The 21,301-nt window shown below is 37.8% G+C and overlaps 2 protein-coding genes across 4 annotated transcripts in view; one reads left to right on the top strand and one right to left on the bottom strand.

Moving 5' to 3' along the window:
* Window positions 1-21,301, bottom strand: part of LOC126874103 (neutral ceramidase) — a 139,257-nt gene that overhangs the window by 46,851 nt on the left and 71,105 nt on the right. For 2 of the 3 annotated variants that reach the window (XM_050635747.1, XM_050635748.1), the window contains one exon: window positions 17,885-17,972. The exons of the other annotated variant lie outside the window; for it this stretch is intronic. The gene's annotated coding sequence lies outside the window, so the exon portion shown is untranslated. The remainder of the gene's footprint in view (window positions 1-17,884; window positions 17,973-21,301) is intronic. 3 annotated transcript variants of the gene reach the window in all.
* On the top strand, window positions 4,031-17,744 carry LOC126873893 (serine protease nudel-like). Its single transcript, XM_050635227.1, has 25 exons — window positions 4,031-4,127; window positions 4,981-5,683; window positions 5,970-6,253; window positions 6,474-7,112; window positions 7,390-7,596; window positions 8,421-8,584; window positions 8,728-8,855; window positions 9,409-9,642; window positions 9,745-9,939; window positions 10,451-10,749; window positions 11,008-11,152; window positions 11,582-11,712; window positions 11,911-12,165; window positions 12,335-12,521; window positions 12,624-12,793; window positions 12,911-13,024; window positions 13,171-13,357; window positions 13,895-14,224; window positions 14,764-14,952; window positions 15,022-15,183; window positions 15,333-15,478; window positions 15,645-15,821; window positions 16,162-16,399; window positions 16,659-16,775; window positions 16,985-17,744. The coding sequence occupies exons 1-25, from the start codon at window positions 4,031-4,033 to the stop codon at window positions 17,304-17,306; spliced, it is 5,820 nt and encodes a 1,939-aa protein (XP_050491184.1). The 3' UTR covers window positions 17,307-17,744.

Genomic DNA, 21,301 nt, shown 5'->3' with positions numbered 1-21,301 from the left:
ATCGCTATGTGCCACTTTGTTTAACTATCATTTTTATTCTTGTGTATAGTTCGCTAGCTCGAAGAGGATAAACCGCACTATGGACTCTACGTGACTATTCAGCGTTTAATTTTTCTAAAGGAACGTGATAAAAACTTGAAGTTCTTGAAGTAAGATCGTAAAATATAATTTTATCATTCCAAGATTATCTTCGAACGAATACGAGGTTCTAACAATTAGAACGGATCAGTTTCTTCGTCTTTCTGACGCTCGAAGAAAGATCTATTGAAAATAATCAGCATCCATAGAGAAATATCTGTTAAGGCAGCTCTGTCACGAAAGTATTCAGAAATTATTCGTGTCTTTCATCTTTTTCTGTCATGTTTTCCACATTTGAGTCGAACAGATCCAGTAAAAGTAATCAAATCCAAGAACGGAAGTCTGTTTAAACATTTTTTAATCTTCGTAGACGTAGGAAGTTTATCAGGATTGCTGGCACTTTTGTTACAAAAGCAACCAAAATTCACTGATTTTCTGTCTTCTCTGGTTTAAATCAACAAGATCGACCGTAGACTACCAAGCCCGATAGTAAAACGCTACTTAAGAATTCTAAACAACTTCCAAACAGGAAGTTTACCGAGGTCACTAACACTTCTACTACAGTCTAAGAATCGATTATTTGCTTTTACATTCTTCGATCGAAAAAGGATCAACCGAGAAAACTAGTTTTCATCAGTAAAGCAAAACTTACAAATTCAGAGTTTCTGAACCGAAAGCTTGGATTATTAGGTTCCTGAGAAAATTATTAAAACACCGAAAATTCGTATGCTTTCTTCCATTTTCCCTATTTAAAAGTTCTAAAACATTTTTAAATATACACATTGGAAGCTTACCGAGATCATCAGCACTTTCGCTACAGAAGCGAATATGATTCAATTATTTTCTCTCATCCTCTCGAGTTTAGATTAAAAAGACCGGTTCTCGTAACTCGGTCACTTTCTTCACCGATCGCTACAAGTTTTTATCATCTTTCAACGATGTCAGTTCTCAGAATTCGTATTATCGTCGTGTCATTCTGTCTTTCACTCCGAAAAGAAATTTTGATTTTTTCAACGATATTCATTTCGAATCATTTCACAAAAATTCTCAGGCAATCTCAGGAAAGAAAATTGCTGCGTAATCTCGCGTTATTAGTTCGATAACCTTGAAATTCTTCAGTTTCTAGGTCACCCGTCATTAGCATAACACGATTACATTTGAACAATTCGATCACCGTACGCCATTTTATCTCAAATCTATCATAAGCGCGAAATGTAAGAAATTTCTCGTAACTTTTCACTATTCTTTAGTATACTGCTTTTTTTTTTTACTGATTTCGGCGAGTGATTTGAACGTGTATAGTTGGCGTGTTAGGACAGACTGTCACTTTCATCGATCGACAGTACAGCTAGTTGAGTGCTGGCTTGGAGAAAGTAACGGAATAGCATCGCGTGTTGCGCAATGATTCGTATTACATTGGCTGAAATAATTCCAACGTAATCGGACTGGCTCCAGCTACTATGCGAGTTATTCACTGGTAACCTTGGAATTGGTGGCATTGATAGAGTCGCTGGTAACGTGGATAGATCGACGCTCGAGGAGATTTGTTTGAATGAAATTTGGACGATTTTGATTTAGCCAAATGGAATCAGATTGAGGATGTTTATGGCACTTTCCGTGATGGAAGTATTAAACTGTATTACGATAAACAGGGATACGCTAAACGTATAAAACCGTTCGCACGTTTGCTCTGTACATACACGCAAGGCTCACGAAAGTATTGGAATACTTGCAGACGTCCTTTACGAGTAAATTATGTGCGTCATGCGAAACGTTGTGAAATTTCATTGACACTGTTGTAATTGTATTAACAAAGTTCGAAAGAAATTGAAAAATGGCTAGACTGAGTGAATTATCGAAGATATAAAATTCCCGGAATAACCTCCTCGTTGTAATGTTTAAAGAGTGAAATAAATCTCTAAATGAAAGCTATATTTCGAGAAGAAAGATGCCCAAGGTAAATGTTTCTACGCCGATCCATGCATTTGTTTAGTTTCCATAAATAGTTATCTTATAGAAGATTTGGGTCTGAAAACGATCTACCAAACAGATATTTCATCTTGCAAAACCTGTAACACGAGAAAGGATAGAAATATCACGAACATTCGAATACGTTAACGATCTCTCGTGAGGACGTTTGGTACATTTATTCGTTCGTAAAATTCGTGGAATATTAGTAGTAGTTTGAAAAATCTATTGCCGCGCAACAATCATATATAGACGTAACAAACGACAATTTGGAACATTCTCCGTCGTAAAATTGCAAGTCTCGTGCATTCCAGCGGCCTACGTATACACAGTAATTAATGAAAATTGATGACAGCTGGGATCTTATTACGCCCAAGACAGGGCGAAAATAATGAACAGAAGTAGGATTATCGTTTAATAAGCATTTATTTCAATTTGTGAAACTAGAGATTTCACAATAAACAAGGAACAAAACGGTAGTATCTATACTAAATTCTCTTTCTTCGTTCATTTATTCGTACATCCCTTCTTTCCCTATTTACACATAAATCCACTGATTTTCGTATCAACTCATACATCCATTTACTTTTTCGTCTACCAAAAAATTCACCCCCAATTCGTGTTTATCCTTTCTCATACCACTAACCAAACAACGTCACCAATCTGCGTAACTTTATCGATACAGAACATTGTGTCGGAACAATTTGTATCTGATTGTAAATTACGATATTCCGTTCAATTACGATTTACAATTTTTTGCGTCTATTTTTTCATTCGTTCGCCAACGCATCCGTTCATTTTTCTATCCGTTCGTCGATTCCATCGTCGAAAAAAGAATAGAAGGAAAGAAAGGTAAAAGATCGATTCGAACGCAAAACAATCGTGTTGCTAATTTAGCGTTCGATGCTTATAGTCCTATTTAAAGGGTCATTCACTTTATCACGATGATGAAATCTCGTTAGCCCGATTTTTAGCCAAGCCGTATTGCTGACACGTTCGATCCAAACCATCGTTGGTTCGTCGGATCGAGCATCGAGTTATTTCACGTGCATCGGTTGCATCGAGTGCACGGATCGTTGACAAGAAGCAAGTTTTCCGGAAACGTTTTCGAGGTTGTTTCGGCGAGAATACCTACCGCGATCCATCGAACAGAAACGGCGAAGAGAAGCGCTCTAAGACCTTGCGAATGTGAGTATCGTCTATTTCGTATACTTTCAAAGAACCACCGTACCGGAAACCGGAATCGCGAACGATGCAAAATGTTGCGCGTTTCACGATGGAAACTTGATACTCGATATTTCAGATCGATGGAAAAGATCGATAGTGTTTCGTAACGTGAACGTTGAATTATGAAATATCATCGAGAGATACGATTCTACTGAAATAAAATGTTTCTATAATTTTATGAAAGAATTTGTATCTTTTTTTTAACGCGATAATCATCTTTAATTGAATATTTCCAATCGTTAGATCCAGATCTACGATCGATATTAATGTTTCAAACGTACTTTCCACTGCGTACTGCTTGATAAACGTGATACGGAATCGCCGATTTGTAAATAAGAAAATTACCAAAATTATATAACATCGGTGTTATTTGTCGGCATCGATCGCGCGCGAGTTACATAGAAAATTCTTCGACGTGACCTTTTGCTCTCTTTTCACTCAGGTTTGTACGAGTCTCGTCACCATGAATACAGAGTACAAGATCTCTCTTACGAAGCTGGAAAATGTACCAATAACGGACAACCAGTGTTGCATTAACTTAACAACTTCGAAAAGCGGTACGCCGATACCTTGATATTTTCCAATCGTCTTGTTTGTCTATTTATTTTCAATCTGATACATAGACACGCGTATACGAGACGCTTATCCGATACAGATCTCGATTGTCACATCGCTACATCTCGTATGTTACGTTTCAATTTCAGCAAGTGCGACGGAACATAGTGGAAGTTCGAGCAAATATACGCATTTGAAATTTATGAGACGCCATAGACTAGTGTATCTGGTGCAAAGTCTAATCCTCATACTGATTCTGTCTTTTGCTGGATTTCTGATATATTTGGCTGTTGTTTCAGGTGTGTAAATCTTTGTTCTATTCGTTCACGGCTGGAATTCCAGGTAACCGAAATTAGGGACGCTTTTAATATCGAAACTACGGACGAATCGTAATAAATTTGTCGTTGATAGTTTATAGACTTACTACGCGTTTTTAGGAATTCTTTTTAACGATCTGGTTCACGCAAGAGCATGATGGAGTAAGGAATGCGATTTAAAGAACAACTTTGATATCGGAGCGAATCATTTATCGCGTTATTAATTCGTTACGAAGCGCAAGATTCGTAATTTACAATGAACCGCTCTAGTCGAGAGCACTATGAATTTTTATTACGAATAGCTTCGCCATGCTATGACTTTTCAAAAGGTCGAAATGTTCCTGTGACTTGATTAAAACTCTCGAAATGTTTCTCATCTGTCTGATTAACGATATTAAAAGTCATTCTCGAATAATAAACCGTTGAGAAATATCAGCATCGATTTTTCAGAAAAAAATCCTGAGTCATCGATAACCTATAATAATCGAACCTATAGTATTACGAGGTTTCGTATTTAGAAACGTGAATATCGATTTTGCGGAAGAGAAATCCTTGCGTCGGTAATAATCGGATGCAAACTTCACGCGTTCGCACTTTCTAATATTCTACCATTCGAGAACCTATAAAAATATTCACTTAAATCCAATGAAAAATCGTGAATCTCTCTCTTTCTCTCGCTGTACCCTATGTTGACGCAATTCACTGAAATTACCAATTACGAGCCAATAATAGACCTTAGTGGTCTATTATTCGAATCAGCAATTCGAACAAACAAATTTTCCGTATTACGCCTACGATAAATAAATAAATACGACGATATCTTAATTCGCAACAGGCTACATCTACACGGCGCACAAAATACAGAAAACTAACGAACAAGTAAATCTCATAAGAAACAACTGCCCTGCACAACAGAAAACGATAAATGCAGCCCTACAAAATCTGCATCGATACTTGTACAAGGATCAGCTTGATCAACAAAATCAGTTGCACTCGATAGCACTGATGCGCGAATCTCGTCGGAAACGCGAAGATGCCAATGCGAGTGCCTGTAAGCAGAATATGAAACACTGCAAGGAAGTGATCGATTCGATGTGGAGCATCGTGAGCATCGTGAACAGCAGTGTGCCGCATTTGCAGGCATTTTTCAAGAACTTTTCTACGGAGACGAGTCCTATCAAATCGAAATTCGTCGAGCTGGTTGAATGTCTGCAGTGCAAGAACGACACGACTACGTTAATCGAAGATTCTGATCCGAATATTCGTACGAGCGACGCAGGAACGATGCAGGAATACGCTGATCATAGTCAGATTAAGAACAACGTTGATATCGTAACTAATTTGTTAAACGACGAGAAGCACGACGACGATAAACAGAATTTGAATAGCGATTTCGTGGATGCTGGTACATTGAAAACGACCAAGGTCGAAGAAAATATACAGAAATCGACTACGACAAGTTTTAAGGATAGTTTCGGAGGTAATGGAAAAGGGGATTTGAATCGAACGACGAAAGAATTGGAAACGGCTGAGAGAATGTGAGTATCGTTCGACTATTTATGCAAATTCATGTCTTTGCGAATATCGGTACAAATATTTTTACGAATTTTTCGCTTAAGGAGATGAAATTTAGGTTGAAAATTGTTTTACCTATTGCACGTTGTACAGAGGGCTATACCTTGAATATTTTACGTATTAATTAAATTTCCTCTATTTCCATAATAAACGAATAAATTTATCTCTCCGTATATTCGTAGAAATATTTCTTTTCAAATGTTGATAATTTCGCTGATATTTCTTAGTAAATGGTAATTTTAACATTAGCTCATCCACGACTAGAACGACGGAATATAAAGCGACGAGCGCGTCCACGGAAGTGGATACGATTAATGCAACGACCAACATGTCGACTACGCCGAAGGCGGAAGAAACAACGGTCAGAATCACCGACCAAACGATCGGAAACGATGATACTAAACGGACCACGGACGTGGTCAAACTAGGCGATGGCGACGTGAGGAAAATTGCGATCAACCCGCTGCATCCTTCGGTGCATCCTCCGAACCAAGGTCACGAGCAGAAGGTAGCGGAAGGGGAAGGTGAAAACGGTAGATGCATAATTTATCACTTCATTCTATGTTCGAATGACGAAAATGTCCCGTCAAATTTGGTTATACCAAGTTGATGCGTATGAATAGCTTTTTTTCTTTTTTCTTTCTATTTCTTTTACCGGCCCAAACACTAACGACGAACGAATTTATTAGAAAACCTAGCGATAACGTAAGAATCTTCGAATCAAAAGTGTCTGATGAAAGTTTTCAATTTCAGCAGGCAAAAATTTCAGCAAACCGGTCTTCCGCGATAACTATGGAAGAATCGTCATCAAAGGAACCAAAGAAATACCTTCGGGAATGATCCCCACGGCGGAAACGATAAAATCGAGTCAACAGCTAGTACTGACACCAACGATCTCCTGGGTGTCTCATCGAGTCTGTTTCTACAATCCAAACGCGAATAACAATCCAACGAAACAATCGGGTCCAGGTGAAACCATGTATCCAGCATCTTCTCCGGGAGTTTCGTACGCATATTCGGTGCAACCCGAACGACAAGGTTTCCAGAATCTCGATCAAACGCAAGGTTACGTGCAAGTGCAAACTCCTGCACAAGGATTACCACCGCAACCCGGCCCTGGTAATTTTGGATCATCCAGCGGTCAAAGAGTCGGTCCATCGGGCCCTGCGATTCTGAATTTTCCACCTATCCCTGGACATCAAACGTCTGCCAACGCCCCCGCCAATTCTAACAGCAAAACACCTTATTACTGCACGTATATTCCTGCACCAACGTTCCAGTTTCCGGCTATTCCTGGAGTCTCCGAGTATCAGAGATCTTCCGTCGCGTATGACAAGGAAGAGGAGGAGGGTAATTTTGTTAACGAGAAGGACAACAAGGAATTTCTACATAGTAAGGGCGTGTTTCAAAGATGTAGCAGAACTCTATTTGTTAGAACTAGAATTCAATTCAAGTAATTTGAGAATGAAAGGGTTATGTGCTTGCTAGAAGATGGAATGGAAAGATGGAACGACGAACAGATGAGGTTAAATACGATAAATACGATTCTTGAATATGATACAATCGATAAATGGAGGCGGTAAATAATGAAATTCCAATAAATAGAGTTCTACCGCGTGGCTTTAATGATTTCTTGTTTGATTATTGTTTTTGATATTTTATGTGGTAGGATATCCTGACGAGTGTCCTTCCAATACGATTCGATGCAGTGATGGCAGGCGATGTGTATCGAGATCGCAGTGGTGCGACAGTGTGGTGGATTGTTACGACGCTAGCGACGAGAGGACGTGTTCTTGCAGAGATCGAATATCGCTCGAGCGACTTTGCGATGGGTATTTCGATTGTCCGCGTGGGGAAGACGAGTTGGGATGTTTCGGTGAGAATAAATTTTTGTTTTTTAATACGAGAAGTTGAAAATTTGTTAGCCTGGAAATTCCGAGGTTCTGGAAACTAAACGTCCGTAACTCCGTAAGCTTAGAACTGAAAACTTTTCGCTCTCTGGAACTGTAGAACTTAGGTACTTGACAATTTTCGAACCTCGAAGGTCAAGAATCTGGTACTCTAGATTTTTTATTTGAAACTTTACAACTTAAGAATGTGGATCTTTAGAATTTAAGAGCTCCGAAATTCAGGAACTGCGAGATATTAATTTTTAACTTTAAAACTCCCGAAACTCGAGTGCTCTGGTACTCTGGAATTCCACTACTCTGGTTCTACTTCTATTTCGGCGCTCTAAAATCTTAGGATTCTAGAATTCGAAGACTATTTATCATTTTGTCATCGTTCCACAATTTGAAGATCCTCGTATTAATTTGACGCTAATGTTGATATGCTATACCTCTTATGCGCGTGCAACAGAACTCTGTTTCATCGATGGAGTAACATATACATCGAAGTTCTTGTCGATTATCCGGTATAAAATATAAGATATCTCTCGTTGTAGCGTGTGATCGATATAAGCACTGACGAGAAGTGTCAGTATGTAAATATCAAACGCGAGATATTGAAATTTCACATAAAATCAGTTTACATCTTAGTCTCGATACGAACGTGAATATTTTGCACGAGATGGCACCAGATACTGCGATTTTATTTTCCAATTGGAACTATTTTATCCGTGGAAGGAAGATCCTGTTTTACTAACTCGTAACGTAAAATTCTTATGTTCTGCTATCTTAAATACGCTGTTACGCTTTTCAGGTTGTCCAAAAAATTCATTTAGCTGCAACGATTGGCAAAACCCATATACCACTGATACTTGTGTACCGCTTTCCCAACGATGCGACGGAAAACGGCAATGCGCTAGCGGGAAAGACGAAACGGACTGCAATATTCTCACTCCCTCGTACATCGAAGGAAAAAATGTAAATTACGAATGCAATTTCTCCTATCATTCACGAATATTATCAATCGCGCGTTATCTTATGTATTAGATATCGTATTTTGTGCGTACATACACTGGGTACGCTTTATAATACGTTGTTAAACATACACACATATTCTTTAGTTATTCACGATCGGCTACACCGAAGGATATCTCCATAAGAACTACAAGGGCCAATGGTACCCCGTGTGCCCACCGATCGACGCATGGGCCAAGGATGCCTGCATCTCTGAAATTGGCACGCAAATCAAGTAGGATAAAACTTAAGAATTCGAAAATTTATAATATTCTAGAGGTCTAACACCTTGGAACAGTAAAATTCTAGAACCACAGTACTCTAAAACTGTGAAACTCGAGAACTCTGGGCCTTCGGATCTCTAGAACTTTAAAAATCCAAAACTAAACGATTCAGAAACTTTAGAACTCTAAAGATCTAAAAGTAAATATTCGAGAGCTGTAAAACTGGAAAGCCAAAGCTAAAGGTTGGAGAAGTTTAGAACTCTGAAATTCCAAAACTCCAGAACTCTGATCGTAGAACTGTAGAACTTTAGAACGTCGGAACTTCGTAGAACTCTGCAACTCTAGAACTCGTAGGGTTCTGGAGTCGAGTAGAATTCCGTTTATCTGGACGTTTTAATTAGTACGAACTCCGGCTATTTGAACTATTCATCCCTGAACGAATCTGGGCTTAACCGCAATTCGTTTTAATTTGCATACGACATTTTTACCGGGTAGATGGTTACTCGTCTTAAGACATATTGCGTTACTAATAATCTTGATTTTTTTTTTCAAATTTTATTACAGGAAAGCTCCCGAAATAAAAGTGCATTCCGTGCCAGGCAACGCGTATCACGGCCCCTATCTAACACGAGTGAACAACCAAACGAAATTAATTCCCTCGTGCATGAACACAGCGATTTTCGTACGTTGTCCGCGATTCTCGTGCGGAACTACCGTGTTTTCCCACGAGGATTCTCTACGACCGCACATACTGGAAAAAGAGGACCGAGCTCCTTTACAGATGTACGATGCAATTATGTTTCCATCTGACGATGATACTTATATCGAATACGAGGATATAAGACATAATGAAAATAAGAAAATTGTGTTGCCATCGGACGATGACAATATAGATCCAAGAGATAACGAAAGTAAGAAGATAGACAGAAAGCAGGACGATATAGTTGGTTCGCAATTGCGCGTCGTAGGTGGTCGTGCGAGTCATCCGAAAGCCTGGCCGTTTCTGGTGGCCATTTACAAGGATGGCGTTTTTTATTGTGGCGGTACTATTCTGAACGAACTTTGGGTGCTTACAGCTGCTCACTGTCTCGAAGGGTACAGGCATTAAAAATAAATTTTCGACGAATGCTTGACAATTTTTGGATGATTATCATTGACAGTAGACGAAAAAAATGATTAAAAGTATGGCAGCATATGATAATAAATTCACGCGATTCAAGTAGCAATTGTAATTTGTGTACATGTATCTGCATATTGTTTCTATATATTTTAATGTAGAGATGCAAAAACATGTCATTTTATAAGAATAAGTTCGTAATCGTCTGGAATATGTCTGTGAGAAACAGCTTTTTGTCACGATATTTGACTTTCTCGATGAATTTGTTTTTATTTTCGTCTACTTAAGATTAAATTATATAAAAACGTATTGCATTCTTTAGCAGCGTCGTTTGTATGTGTCGATGTATCATTTTATTCGTAAATTTGGTACCTTCCATTTGCGAATCATTCCAAAAATTGACGTGGCGTACGATCAAACGATATAAATATTTCGAAAAAAGTTGAGGAAGCTATTCATTCACGATGTGACTATTAAATTTGTAAACAGCTACGTAGGCCAATATTTCGAGGTCCAAGCGGGGATACTTCGTCAAAATTCTTTCTCGCCGATGTCACAATCCAGAAAAGCACGGTACACGGTGATGTATTCGCAATACAACGCTAGACATCTGCAGAACGACATTGGTATGATTATGTTGGACGATCCTCTGCGTTTCAATCGATGGGTGCGACCAGTTTGTCTTCCTGGCCCGAATCTCCTAGGACCCATGTGGAGAAACAAACCAGAACCTAATACAACTTGTATAGCGATTGGTTGGGGTACTATTGCAGAATATGGATTAAATCGTAAGACATTTCCTTTCCGTCGAAATTTCATAAATTTCCTCTAAATTGTACAAATGTGTACGATTCACTGATGAATAAACTATACTAAATTTAACGAACTTCGTCCAATGATAAGCTGTATCAAAGTTAATGACAAGCTTTTCAAAAAAAAAAAAAAAAATGTAATGAATTTGATTTAGCGACTCTATCAATTTTAATAAATTTGCTTTGGTAACAAGACAAATCTAACGAAGTTGATATAATTCTTGGATTTTCCAGCCGATCATCTGAGGGAAGTAGAAGTTCCGATATTAGCAAGTTGTAAGTACGAAGAAGACCAGAACGACGCTTCCATTTGTGCTGGATATCTTCACGGAGGTCGTGATGCTTGTCAAGGAGACAGCGGTGGTCCTTTATTATGCAGGTATATGATTATCCAATTAATGAAAAAATCACCTTTTCTATTGGCAAGGATAACTAAGATATTAAGAGACCAACTATAAACAAAATGATTATTTCTCTAAAGATAATGTAGCTTTTAATTGACAGATCCACCGATCGATGTTTCCAAAAATACAATTTTTTTTCTATTTATTCGTCCTACTGATCTTTCCCTTGTGGATTGCTTATGTATACACCTTCGCTGTGTATACATTTCTAACGTTGTTGAATCACCATTTTTCTCGTAAAAGGGTTTCTAATTATTGCTTTGGAATTCATGGCGTCGATTGCTGCGCTCCATCGTTGAAGTATTCAACCATATAATGTTAGGAAATTGTTATTCGAGAGAGTCTAGCTAGTGTAATTCAGAGTTTAGTCTATAATTTGATTAATTCGTGTCATTCATTCGTAGAAATCCGTACTCGACATCGCAGTGGTACGTGGCAGGCGTAGTTAGTCACGGGCAAGGCTGCGCTCGACCGAATGAACCGGGAACCTATGCGAGAGTCAGCTATTTCCTAAGTTGGATTAAAGAAATTTCCAGTGAGTCGTATCTCTGGCATTTTTATTTTCTTGTTCGAATACATGCAAAAGAGATACATGCGAAGAGTAGCAAAGAACAAATAAACCCGATAGAACAAGTAGAACCAGTGGAACAAGAGTAGAACAAATAGAAAATTAAGAAATATTACATTTTCGTGTATTTTTATTTCGTGTATTATATTTATGCTTAATATTTAGATGGTCGAGGTGTGCCTCCTCTAAGGCGCACTCCTTTGGAAAGATGTCCAGGATTCAGTTGCGACGGAGGCAAATGTTTACCGATCGAAGCGCGTTGCAATCGAATAGTCGATTGTTTGAACGGCGAAGACGAAGTCAATTGTAGCCATTCTTTTCTTTACATGCAGATGGAGAACACCACTCACGATTTCGAGCCTATACTATCAACGCCAAGTATAGATAATTTTATGATGTCTAGCGAGATCGTCACCACTGGTAGGTTTTCCACAATTTCTTATAGTAATTTGTTTCGTCATGATAATTTTAACTCTAATAAATCGGGATTATATTCAAGGTTTAATTTTGATAACGCATTTCCACTTCTATTAAAAACGTAATAACAAGTTTTTCATTCTAACAGCATTCGTATGTAAATTATGTTTAGAGTTCACAATATCTTACGATACAATAAACAATGCGACCGAGGAATCCGTGTTTACGCAGCAGGAAAACGATGACTCGGAATCCAAGGGTGACGATATCTCGACTTTGACAACTTCTACTATTGTTTACACTGAACCTGTTTTGCCATTAACACCGAAAACATTTCCTACGGTATTCACTTGTACAAGGTACTTTTGTTTTAATTAAAATATTCAACACGAAACGCGTTAGTCGACGAATATATTTATTTCAGTAATTTCGACATATTATCGTATTTGTACAATTCACAGATTGCTTCAAACTATTCCAATTGAGAAAAGATGTGACAGAGTGGTGGATTGCGAAGACAGTAGCGACGAAATGAATTGCACTTGTAAGAACTATTTGCAGAATCTAAAAAGAAGTGCTATATGCGACGGTTACGTAGATTGCGATGATTTAACGGACGAACAGGACTGCGGTAACTAATTATTCAACTGTCCTGTACCTTTTTAATTATACCGTTAAAAAGGAAAGAATTATACAGTATAGAATAATTGTACAATTAAGTATAACTAATGCTTTATTTATTCTATAGAAATTTGTGCTGAGAATGAATTTTTGTGCAAGACGAGTAAAACCTGCGTCTCGATGGCGAAAAAGTGCGATGGAAACTTCGATTGCATGTTTAAGGAGGATGAGCTCGACTGCTGTGAGTCATTTTTAATTTACCAAATTTTTAAGATAAAACTTCTTTGTGTATTCGATATACATTTTATACGTATACACTGTTTTATACATTTTTATACAAAAATATATTACTACAGTTTAAAGTTTTATTTATCTTCTTTCTTACAGTCACGTTGACCGATGGTCAACGTATATATCTCGATGGTGATAGAAGACCATTTTTAAACGTACAAGGAATTCTGACTAGATACATCGAGGGAAAATGGCAACCAACTTGCCATCGTCCCAGAATGCACAAAAACCAATCTACTGCCTCGATCATTGGACAAAATATGTGCGAATACTTTGGTCTTGCGTAAGTATATTTTCAACTCTACGAATTTTTAATAAGTTTATATTCCACGCTTGAATTTGATTTTTCGATTATCCTCGAGACCTGCACACGGTATCTACGTAACGTAGTACCAGAATAGCGTGGAAAGGAGCGTTTAGATAATCGATATTATCGTCAGTACTATTGTCAATATTACTGTCAATAGCCAGGATCCTCGTCGATATAATGACAATATATATATTGTCAATACAATGTCGAGAACCCTTAATATCTGCAATAGTATCTACAATAATATTGATCGTCTAAACGGTCCCGAAGGTTCCTATGAATCAAACGGTTTCCATAAGGTTTCAAATACACAACTTCAAATTCCATCGCTTGTGCTGTTCGCTGATTCAACATCCTTAAAGACACAGCTAAAGTTCGATGCTTGATATTCCATAACAAATCGAATAATCTTTCTTCAAGAATGAAAATTCTTCCGATACGAAGAAAGAGGAGGAAGAAATAGGAGTAAAGATTCCGAGACTTATTTAGTTATTTATTTTTCGTTGAAAGAAACGTTCGGTCGTCCAAGTCCATCGTCGTGAAAAATTCGCAACTGGAAAGGATAGAGTGGCGCAAAGGGGACTCCACGTACCAAAAGAACTCATCAGCGGCCTCTCTGAACGAAAAGGACGAAACATGTTTGGGACTTTACATTCACTGTGCAGCGATACCAAGCGGCAGTATGTACGCTCACTTGGCGATCGACGATAGAACCGGAAACCGCGACTACCTGTGGCCCTGGTTGGCTGCCATCTTTGTCGACGGACGCTACCGTTGCATGGCGCTGCTCTTGGACTCGAACTGGTTACTGTCCGCCGCGAAATGTCTCGAGAACGTCAGGTAATCGAAGCTATTTCGACTATTCAAACGTTTAAAAACTCTACAAATTCGAAGTTTCAAAGAATTTCGAGCGGATCCTATTTGGTTCGAAGAATCGCAGGTTTCAAAAAATTTTACGTGAATTTCGTACAATTGTGTGAATTTTATGGATTTGAATCGATTGGTATTCGCTGAAAAACATTTAATCGTCTAATCCTTTTTGCATCGAGGAATTTCATGTGAAGTTTGCATAATTCCAGCGCAAAATTTTACTCGTTAAAGTGATAAATTCTTTGCTACGCGACGAAAGGTTTGGAAAGATTGAAAAATTTGAAGCCTGAAAGTACTTTACGTGGAATCTATCTGGTTTGAGTTTTCATGTTTGAATCATAATATAGAATCACAGAAATTTTTCTTTCCAAGGGTTTTTGACAGATGTCAAAATGTTTGTCTCCGAGATATTAAAAAATATGCTTTGTTCGTTTGATATTACTTTAAATTTGCGACTGTAACATTAACATACTGGTTTTTAACGAACGACATTTGCAAATTATTTCCAGGTTGAATACAAGTTATGTAGCAGCCGTACTCGGTTATGGTCGATTATTCCGTCAGATAAACGGTCCTCATCAACAGGTATCGACCATCGATGAGGTGCATTATGTGAATAACTCGGTGTCGATTTTATTGCACTTGAAAGATCGAGCCCACTTCGGTCGTCACGTGCAACCATTGTTCGTCAACAAAACGTAATTACAACAAACTAAATTTGCCAAAATTCGTCGAATCGTTTATAAATATTTATCGAATATCTACAGGATTTATCTACCAGGAGCGATGGACACTTGCATAGCTGTTGGAACGAACGAAGCTTACGAGATAAAGTCTGTTTTCTTGAAAATTATTTCTGAGAATTGCCCAAGTTGTCAACGATGCTTCGTGAATATCTCTAATTCCGAATGTTCGGTAAATCCTATTTTGTTAAAGAATTTTATCAATTTATTCACTAACAAACAAATATGAACGATTTTTGAAAATAAATCCTTGTCGATTTTATAACGTTTTATTCGTATTAAAAAACGATTGTACCAGTATCATTCGTCGTTCTTCAGGAAAGTGAGACATCGAGGTGGAGTGGCATAATATTCTGTCGTGGCAGAAAGGGATGGTATCCTGCCTCCGTTTTCCAAGATAACAGAGGAATTTGTAATTTCAAAAATGCGCAAAATATGACGAGTATCGAACACGTAAATCCCTATCTGATGGAAGTAATCGGTAAATGTGTATTCTACTCTAATACTACTAACGCTACCAATCTAAAATTCTACTCTATAAACCTGTAAATCTATACAAATTATCCATACTGAATTCGTATTAAAATTACATTGCGTCGTACTAAATTTTATATTAAATATATTAAATTATATGTAAATTTAATTAGATAATCCAAGACAGTCGGTGGAACCAATTTGTACGGGTTTTCGATGCAACATTGGACAGTGTATTCCGCAAAACCGGGTTTGCGATGGTATTCCGGATTGTCGTGGAGAAGAAGACGAGGACGCGAGATATTGCAAAGAATTTCAAGAAAATTGTGAAAATAGCGTGGACAGCTGCAGTAAGTGCTACGATAATTTGAATATTTCTAGGAATTTTAAATTTTTGAGTCTCTTAACTGTACAATAATTAGACTATTATATACGTCGATTGTTCGATACTTGGATTCATTTATATTCATTGAATCTATATGTTTGCGTAGAATTAACATGTTCGCTTCTAAATTTGCATTAAGACTGGCAAATAAATTTGTAATGCTAGAAATTTTACTTGGATTTCAAAAACTAGAGAAAATATCCAACTAAAATTCAAATATTAACAAAAAGACAATGCGTGAAAAAAATAATTTCTTCGTATTACATAAAGAATGATTAAAAGACGTATATATTTTAAATGTTAAGACTGCATGAAGACACAGCTTCGCTGTAGAAATGGCAAATGCGTCGACAAAAGTGCGTTTTGCGATGGAAAAATCGATTGTTACGATGGATCCGATGAACCTACGATATGTACCTGCGTGGAATATCTGAAATTAACATCGCCAGAGCGATTGTGTGACGGCGTACGACACTGTCTGGATAAAACTGACGAATCACCGGAAATGTGTTCTTGCAAAGATTTCAGCTTCAAATGCAAAACGTAAGAATTTCTTTGCAACTCGACATTTTTATAAAATTTCAATTATTAAGCGACAACTAACGAAGCAGAGCTGTAACAATAACGTCGGTATGTTTGTTCAGATTTTATAAGCGTAGCCCTATAATATAACCAAGAAATCCATACACGAAAGCTATTATATTTTCTGAATCTCAGTTACGAGATAACAATAAACGCTGTAATAAACACTTAGAAATAAACGCAATTATAGAGAGTTGATAATGGTTTTCTCTGTCGATAGAACAAGCGAAAACGACACCTGCATAGCACAAGATTTTATTTGCGATGGGGTGAAAGATTGTCCTAACGGTGACGACGAAGCAACGTGTAGAATGTTGAAGCTACATTCAAACGACAGGTATTTATAATTCTTATTTAATATCTTTAATTGTCTAGTCTTTAAAAATTCACCCATTTCACAGATGTATTTTTAAATCTGATTGATTTTTCCTTCAAAAATGTCTTTCTCTTTAATTCTCGTATATTCAATTCGTCTTCGCATTCGATTTACGAATTATGCGATTATTTCATAAACGAAGGATCCGACATTAAATCCTACACTTGTAGTAAATTTTCAATTTTCCATTTTAACGATAGCTCTGGAGAAGTGATTCGTCGAAGTTACGGCGTGTGGTACACGGAATGTTTCCCAAGTCCTACCATGGACGAAGAAGACTTGACGAGTTTGTGCAAATCGATGGGATATTCTTCGGGAATCGTCAACAACGATACCGTGGTCACAGACGAGATTATGGTTCCCAAAAGAGACGAATTTTACGCAGTGAAGATGAACGAGATGTCGTGGATGTTTTTAAGAAACGATAAGCCACTGATAACTTTGGAAAAATCCAACGAAACCTGTTACCGTACGTTTGTCACCTGTTCCTAAAGTTTGCCAAACTTTAACGTACTACCTGATTCTTTTTATAAATCAAACGTTATCTTCACATATCAAAATAATTTAGGTAATGTTGTAAAACTTCGTATTTATTTCGTAATTTATTTAAAAGTGTCATTGTATTTATTGTAAAATAGAAATGAAAAAGATAATGTTATAAAATTTTGCTATTTTAAATAAAAGTAAATGTAAATGAGTCTTTTAAATATTACGTTATAATTAGAGCACTAAAGTGTATAAAAGCGAAGACGTTGAATAATGGATAGCGTAGATAAGATAGAACTCTGTATCATTTATTTGTGAGAATTAAAAAATTTATTTGTGGATAAAACTTGAAAAGATAATTGAAAAGAAAATTGGGGACGAAGGTTCGTTAGATTTCCCTGTTTCTGAGTTTATGTTAATTTCTTGGATTTTAAGTTATCGATCGTCCAATTTATAGTAACGTTCGATACGAATAACACGCGATTCTTTATCGTTCGACTTTAAAATACAAATTTTTTATGACAGCGTATCTCTTTGACTATGAAAATTCACCAACCAATTTTCTATCGTAAAAAAATCCTTACCAGCATCCTACGTGTCCCATGATCCATCGATTCCTCGTCCAACGATCGTAGAGAACTCGAAGCCTGGTCGCAATTACGCAAGCGTCTTCTGTCGAGATGAAAGAAGAAAGGCAGAATTAAAAAAAAAGAAAGAAGGCAGCGCTGCGTGAAGACAAAAGTATCGAATAAGCTTGGCTGTAGCAAGGAGGGGATGGGACGTGCGAAGGGGAGTATGGAATGCCACAAATGGGGTCGCAGCCGTTGAAGGCAAACGACTGCGCCCTGGCGAAGTGCCTTCGACGACGGAAAACGCTTGTCCATTCACATTCTACGGCTGACTAATTCGTACGGTTGTCAGGAACGTGATCCATACCGTGATTCCTGCGATCTGACGTTACATCGTCAGTATGACACCGTAACCATAGTTGTTTAACTCTTTTACAACTACTGACCCATGTACGTAAAAGGTGAAGAAGTCAGAGCACATAAAGAGGGTAACAATTAACTGTCTTTCATGATGTGGATAAATATAATTGTAACTATATATACACAACGTTATTGACCTAGAATATTGCTATAATTACGTACACATATTGTACTACCACACGTAAGTGTCGCGTGAATCACGTTACGAGTATCAAATACGCTTTAGTCGATTTACAACAACGGTACACGGATGTCAGTAAGATGTATGAAGTAATAAGAAAGTAACGGTTAAAAGCGATACCTGTCGTCATTCGATAGAATCTCCAAGTAGTAACTTTTTATTATTTGTCGAAATATCGAACGACGGTATATTAAAGCTTGAAACTCGATTCATCGTATCCGTAGATTTTAAACATAGTTGCACGAATTGGGCAAATAACTACAACGTTAAGAAATAATAGCAACTCGTAACGATAGCCAAATAGATAAAAACAATATCAACGACGAGAAAACTGGAAGATACTAGTGCGAGAGAAAAGTAGAAATTAAAAGTATAAAAGGTCGTCGGAGAAACGATCTGAGAGAAGACGCCTTAAAGTACAAGGAACTGAAACAACGAGAACAAGGAAGTAGAAGAAAACCACGATAATCGGTTGGATGCTTAAAAACCACCCTCCATCCGTGTTCTCCTCTCCACCACGCGCACCTAACCGTGCATCTCATATACCCGTATGAAAATCAGGCATCGCATGCTTGAAAACAAACGTAGAAATATATCAAAAGGAAGCTGTTCGTTCCGACATCGTTTAAAATCGTAGGTACGTACGTTTCAACCGATGCGTTTCAGCCATCGTTCGAGCTTGCAGCTCGACGAATAACAGAGAGTACAGTGATCTCGGAATTGCATTACATGCTTCCTGAGCGTCGATTGCGCGCAAGAAAGGCAAAAAGAAGGGGGAAAATAGAAGCGCGAACGAAAGGAGAACGAAGAGTAAAAAGGAGAAGAACGAGACGAAAAATGGTCGAACAATATGAAGTCTATGGTCGTGTTTCTGAATCCGCTACGAAGCGCTCCTGATGTTCGTCTATGTGTACAGCGTAAATGATCGATGATTTACGTTGACTTATATTGGTATTCGGGCTTATCGATAATAAAGTACGAGATATTATTAGAAACGCCGCTATTTTCTAGCTACGAGGAAATTAATTTTTCATATTTCTTAGAGCCAATGTGGGTTACGTTTAACACCAAACTTGTCCACTCGCCAAATATTACAACAAATACCATATTTTCGATACTTTTTGTACTTTTACGCGTTATATGTATCTGTTTGCATTCCCGCGTCTTTAAAATTTTCGCAAACGCATAAATATTCGCAGTGTACCAACGAATATCGAACGAGTAAAAATTAGAAGATTTTTTTAATGCAGTAGCCAGAACGATTTTGTTGACCGACTAATAGTAAGTAGATCGTCGATTGTTCGTACTGTGAGTCAGCCATATTTGTGGTCAGGGAACGACGATCGCCGCTTAGCTTTTCTTCCGATGGCGTTCATACCGATTATGTAATCAACGCGGCGCGTACTATGAGTACGTGTAATTTAGTTCCAAGAAGTACCGTTGACTCTGCTCGCTTCACCGCCTAAGGTGCTTCGTTTCCTTCTGCAACCGTGTTTAACCGGCGCGCGTCTCTTCGCTTCGAGATCTGACAGAAAGAACGTTGGATAGCCAGGATGCAACAGGAACGCGTTCCAATGTCTTTTTTCCAAGAATTTCTAAGGGAGTCTATTAACTCGAAGATAAATAATCGATGATCGATCGAAACGCGTCTGGTTTTATCGCCGCGACAGTTGTTGCTTATTCCTCGTCGTCTGTCTATTTCTTTCCTAACGCTGGAATTGTCCACGATTAATGTACTTGCTCGTAAAACACGTATCGAAGAGGTGGAAATGGCATAGCCGTGTGAAAAGATTGGCAAAAAAATTCTGGTTACGAAGGATGAGCAGTTTCGAAGGATCTCGAAAGAAGGATCCCAGAGAAATTATAGTAATACCAGTGGCGCAAGTTGATACGCGGAATACGGTTAATTGTACCAGGGAACGAGGAAATTGTTGCATTTTAATAACCCTCGTTCGCACGAAGCACTGGATCCTCGTAGAAAATGAAATCGCGTGTGTTGGTCGCAAAAACCGCTTGCAAGGAATTAGCGAGGCAAGGAAGCTGTTGAGCAACGAGCCTGGCCGAAGGAAAGTTTCCTTTTCGAATAATTTAACTCGGACGTTAGTTGCTGGATCGTTGCTCGTTTACGAAGATTGGAAAAGCGATCTTCCAGTCTGTGATCTTTACGAATCAAAGACGGAGTAGAAGTTAAGAAGATTCTAGAATAGACGTAAATTAGACTCGAGATGAATCTAGATCGCGCAAGTGATTTGGAAATTTGTTGAACTAATCTTAGTCGCATAATTGTGAATAAATTAATTTAGACTTTATGAATATTCTGATATTTGGCTTCGTTTTTCGTAAGAAATTGGCTTGAGCTTTTATTTGAAGTATAGGTGAAAAATAATAATTCGAAACGATGGATTATTTATTTCGACTACGTTGTTACTTTTATTTTAGAAATAATATAGAGAAGCTAACTTTATTGGCTTTATCACAGTATATATTAAAACTGAGAAGAATCGAGAATCGAATAAAACGGAATGTCGATTCTACGTCGTTACAGGATTGCAAATAATTTACAAATTTCCATAAATTTGTCCAAAGACACCTACAAGCTATAAATTATGCTACGAGTAGGCTTCCTCGGATAAAGACGTTCGCATAATTCGGTATGTTTGCATTCGACGAAGGTGATCAGCGTTACAAGATGCAACAACATCCACGGATGATTAATCGTACCCTACACGCGCATTTTTTATCAACAGGTACCTGCTTTCGCTTGGAATCCACGATTAAGCTTGCGTATCTTTCGTTGTAATGGAAAACTGAAGAACGCACCGATGACTCTT

This window comes from Bombus huntii, chromosome 15, assembly GCF_024542735.1.
Source record: "Bombus huntii isolate Logan2020A chromosome 15, iyBomHunt1.1, whole genome shotgun sequence".
NCBI classification, from domain to species: Eukaryota; Metazoa; Arthropoda; class Insecta; order Hymenoptera; family Apidae; genus Bombus; species Bombus huntii.
This window is presented reverse-complemented; position numbering and strand designations above follow the sequence as displayed.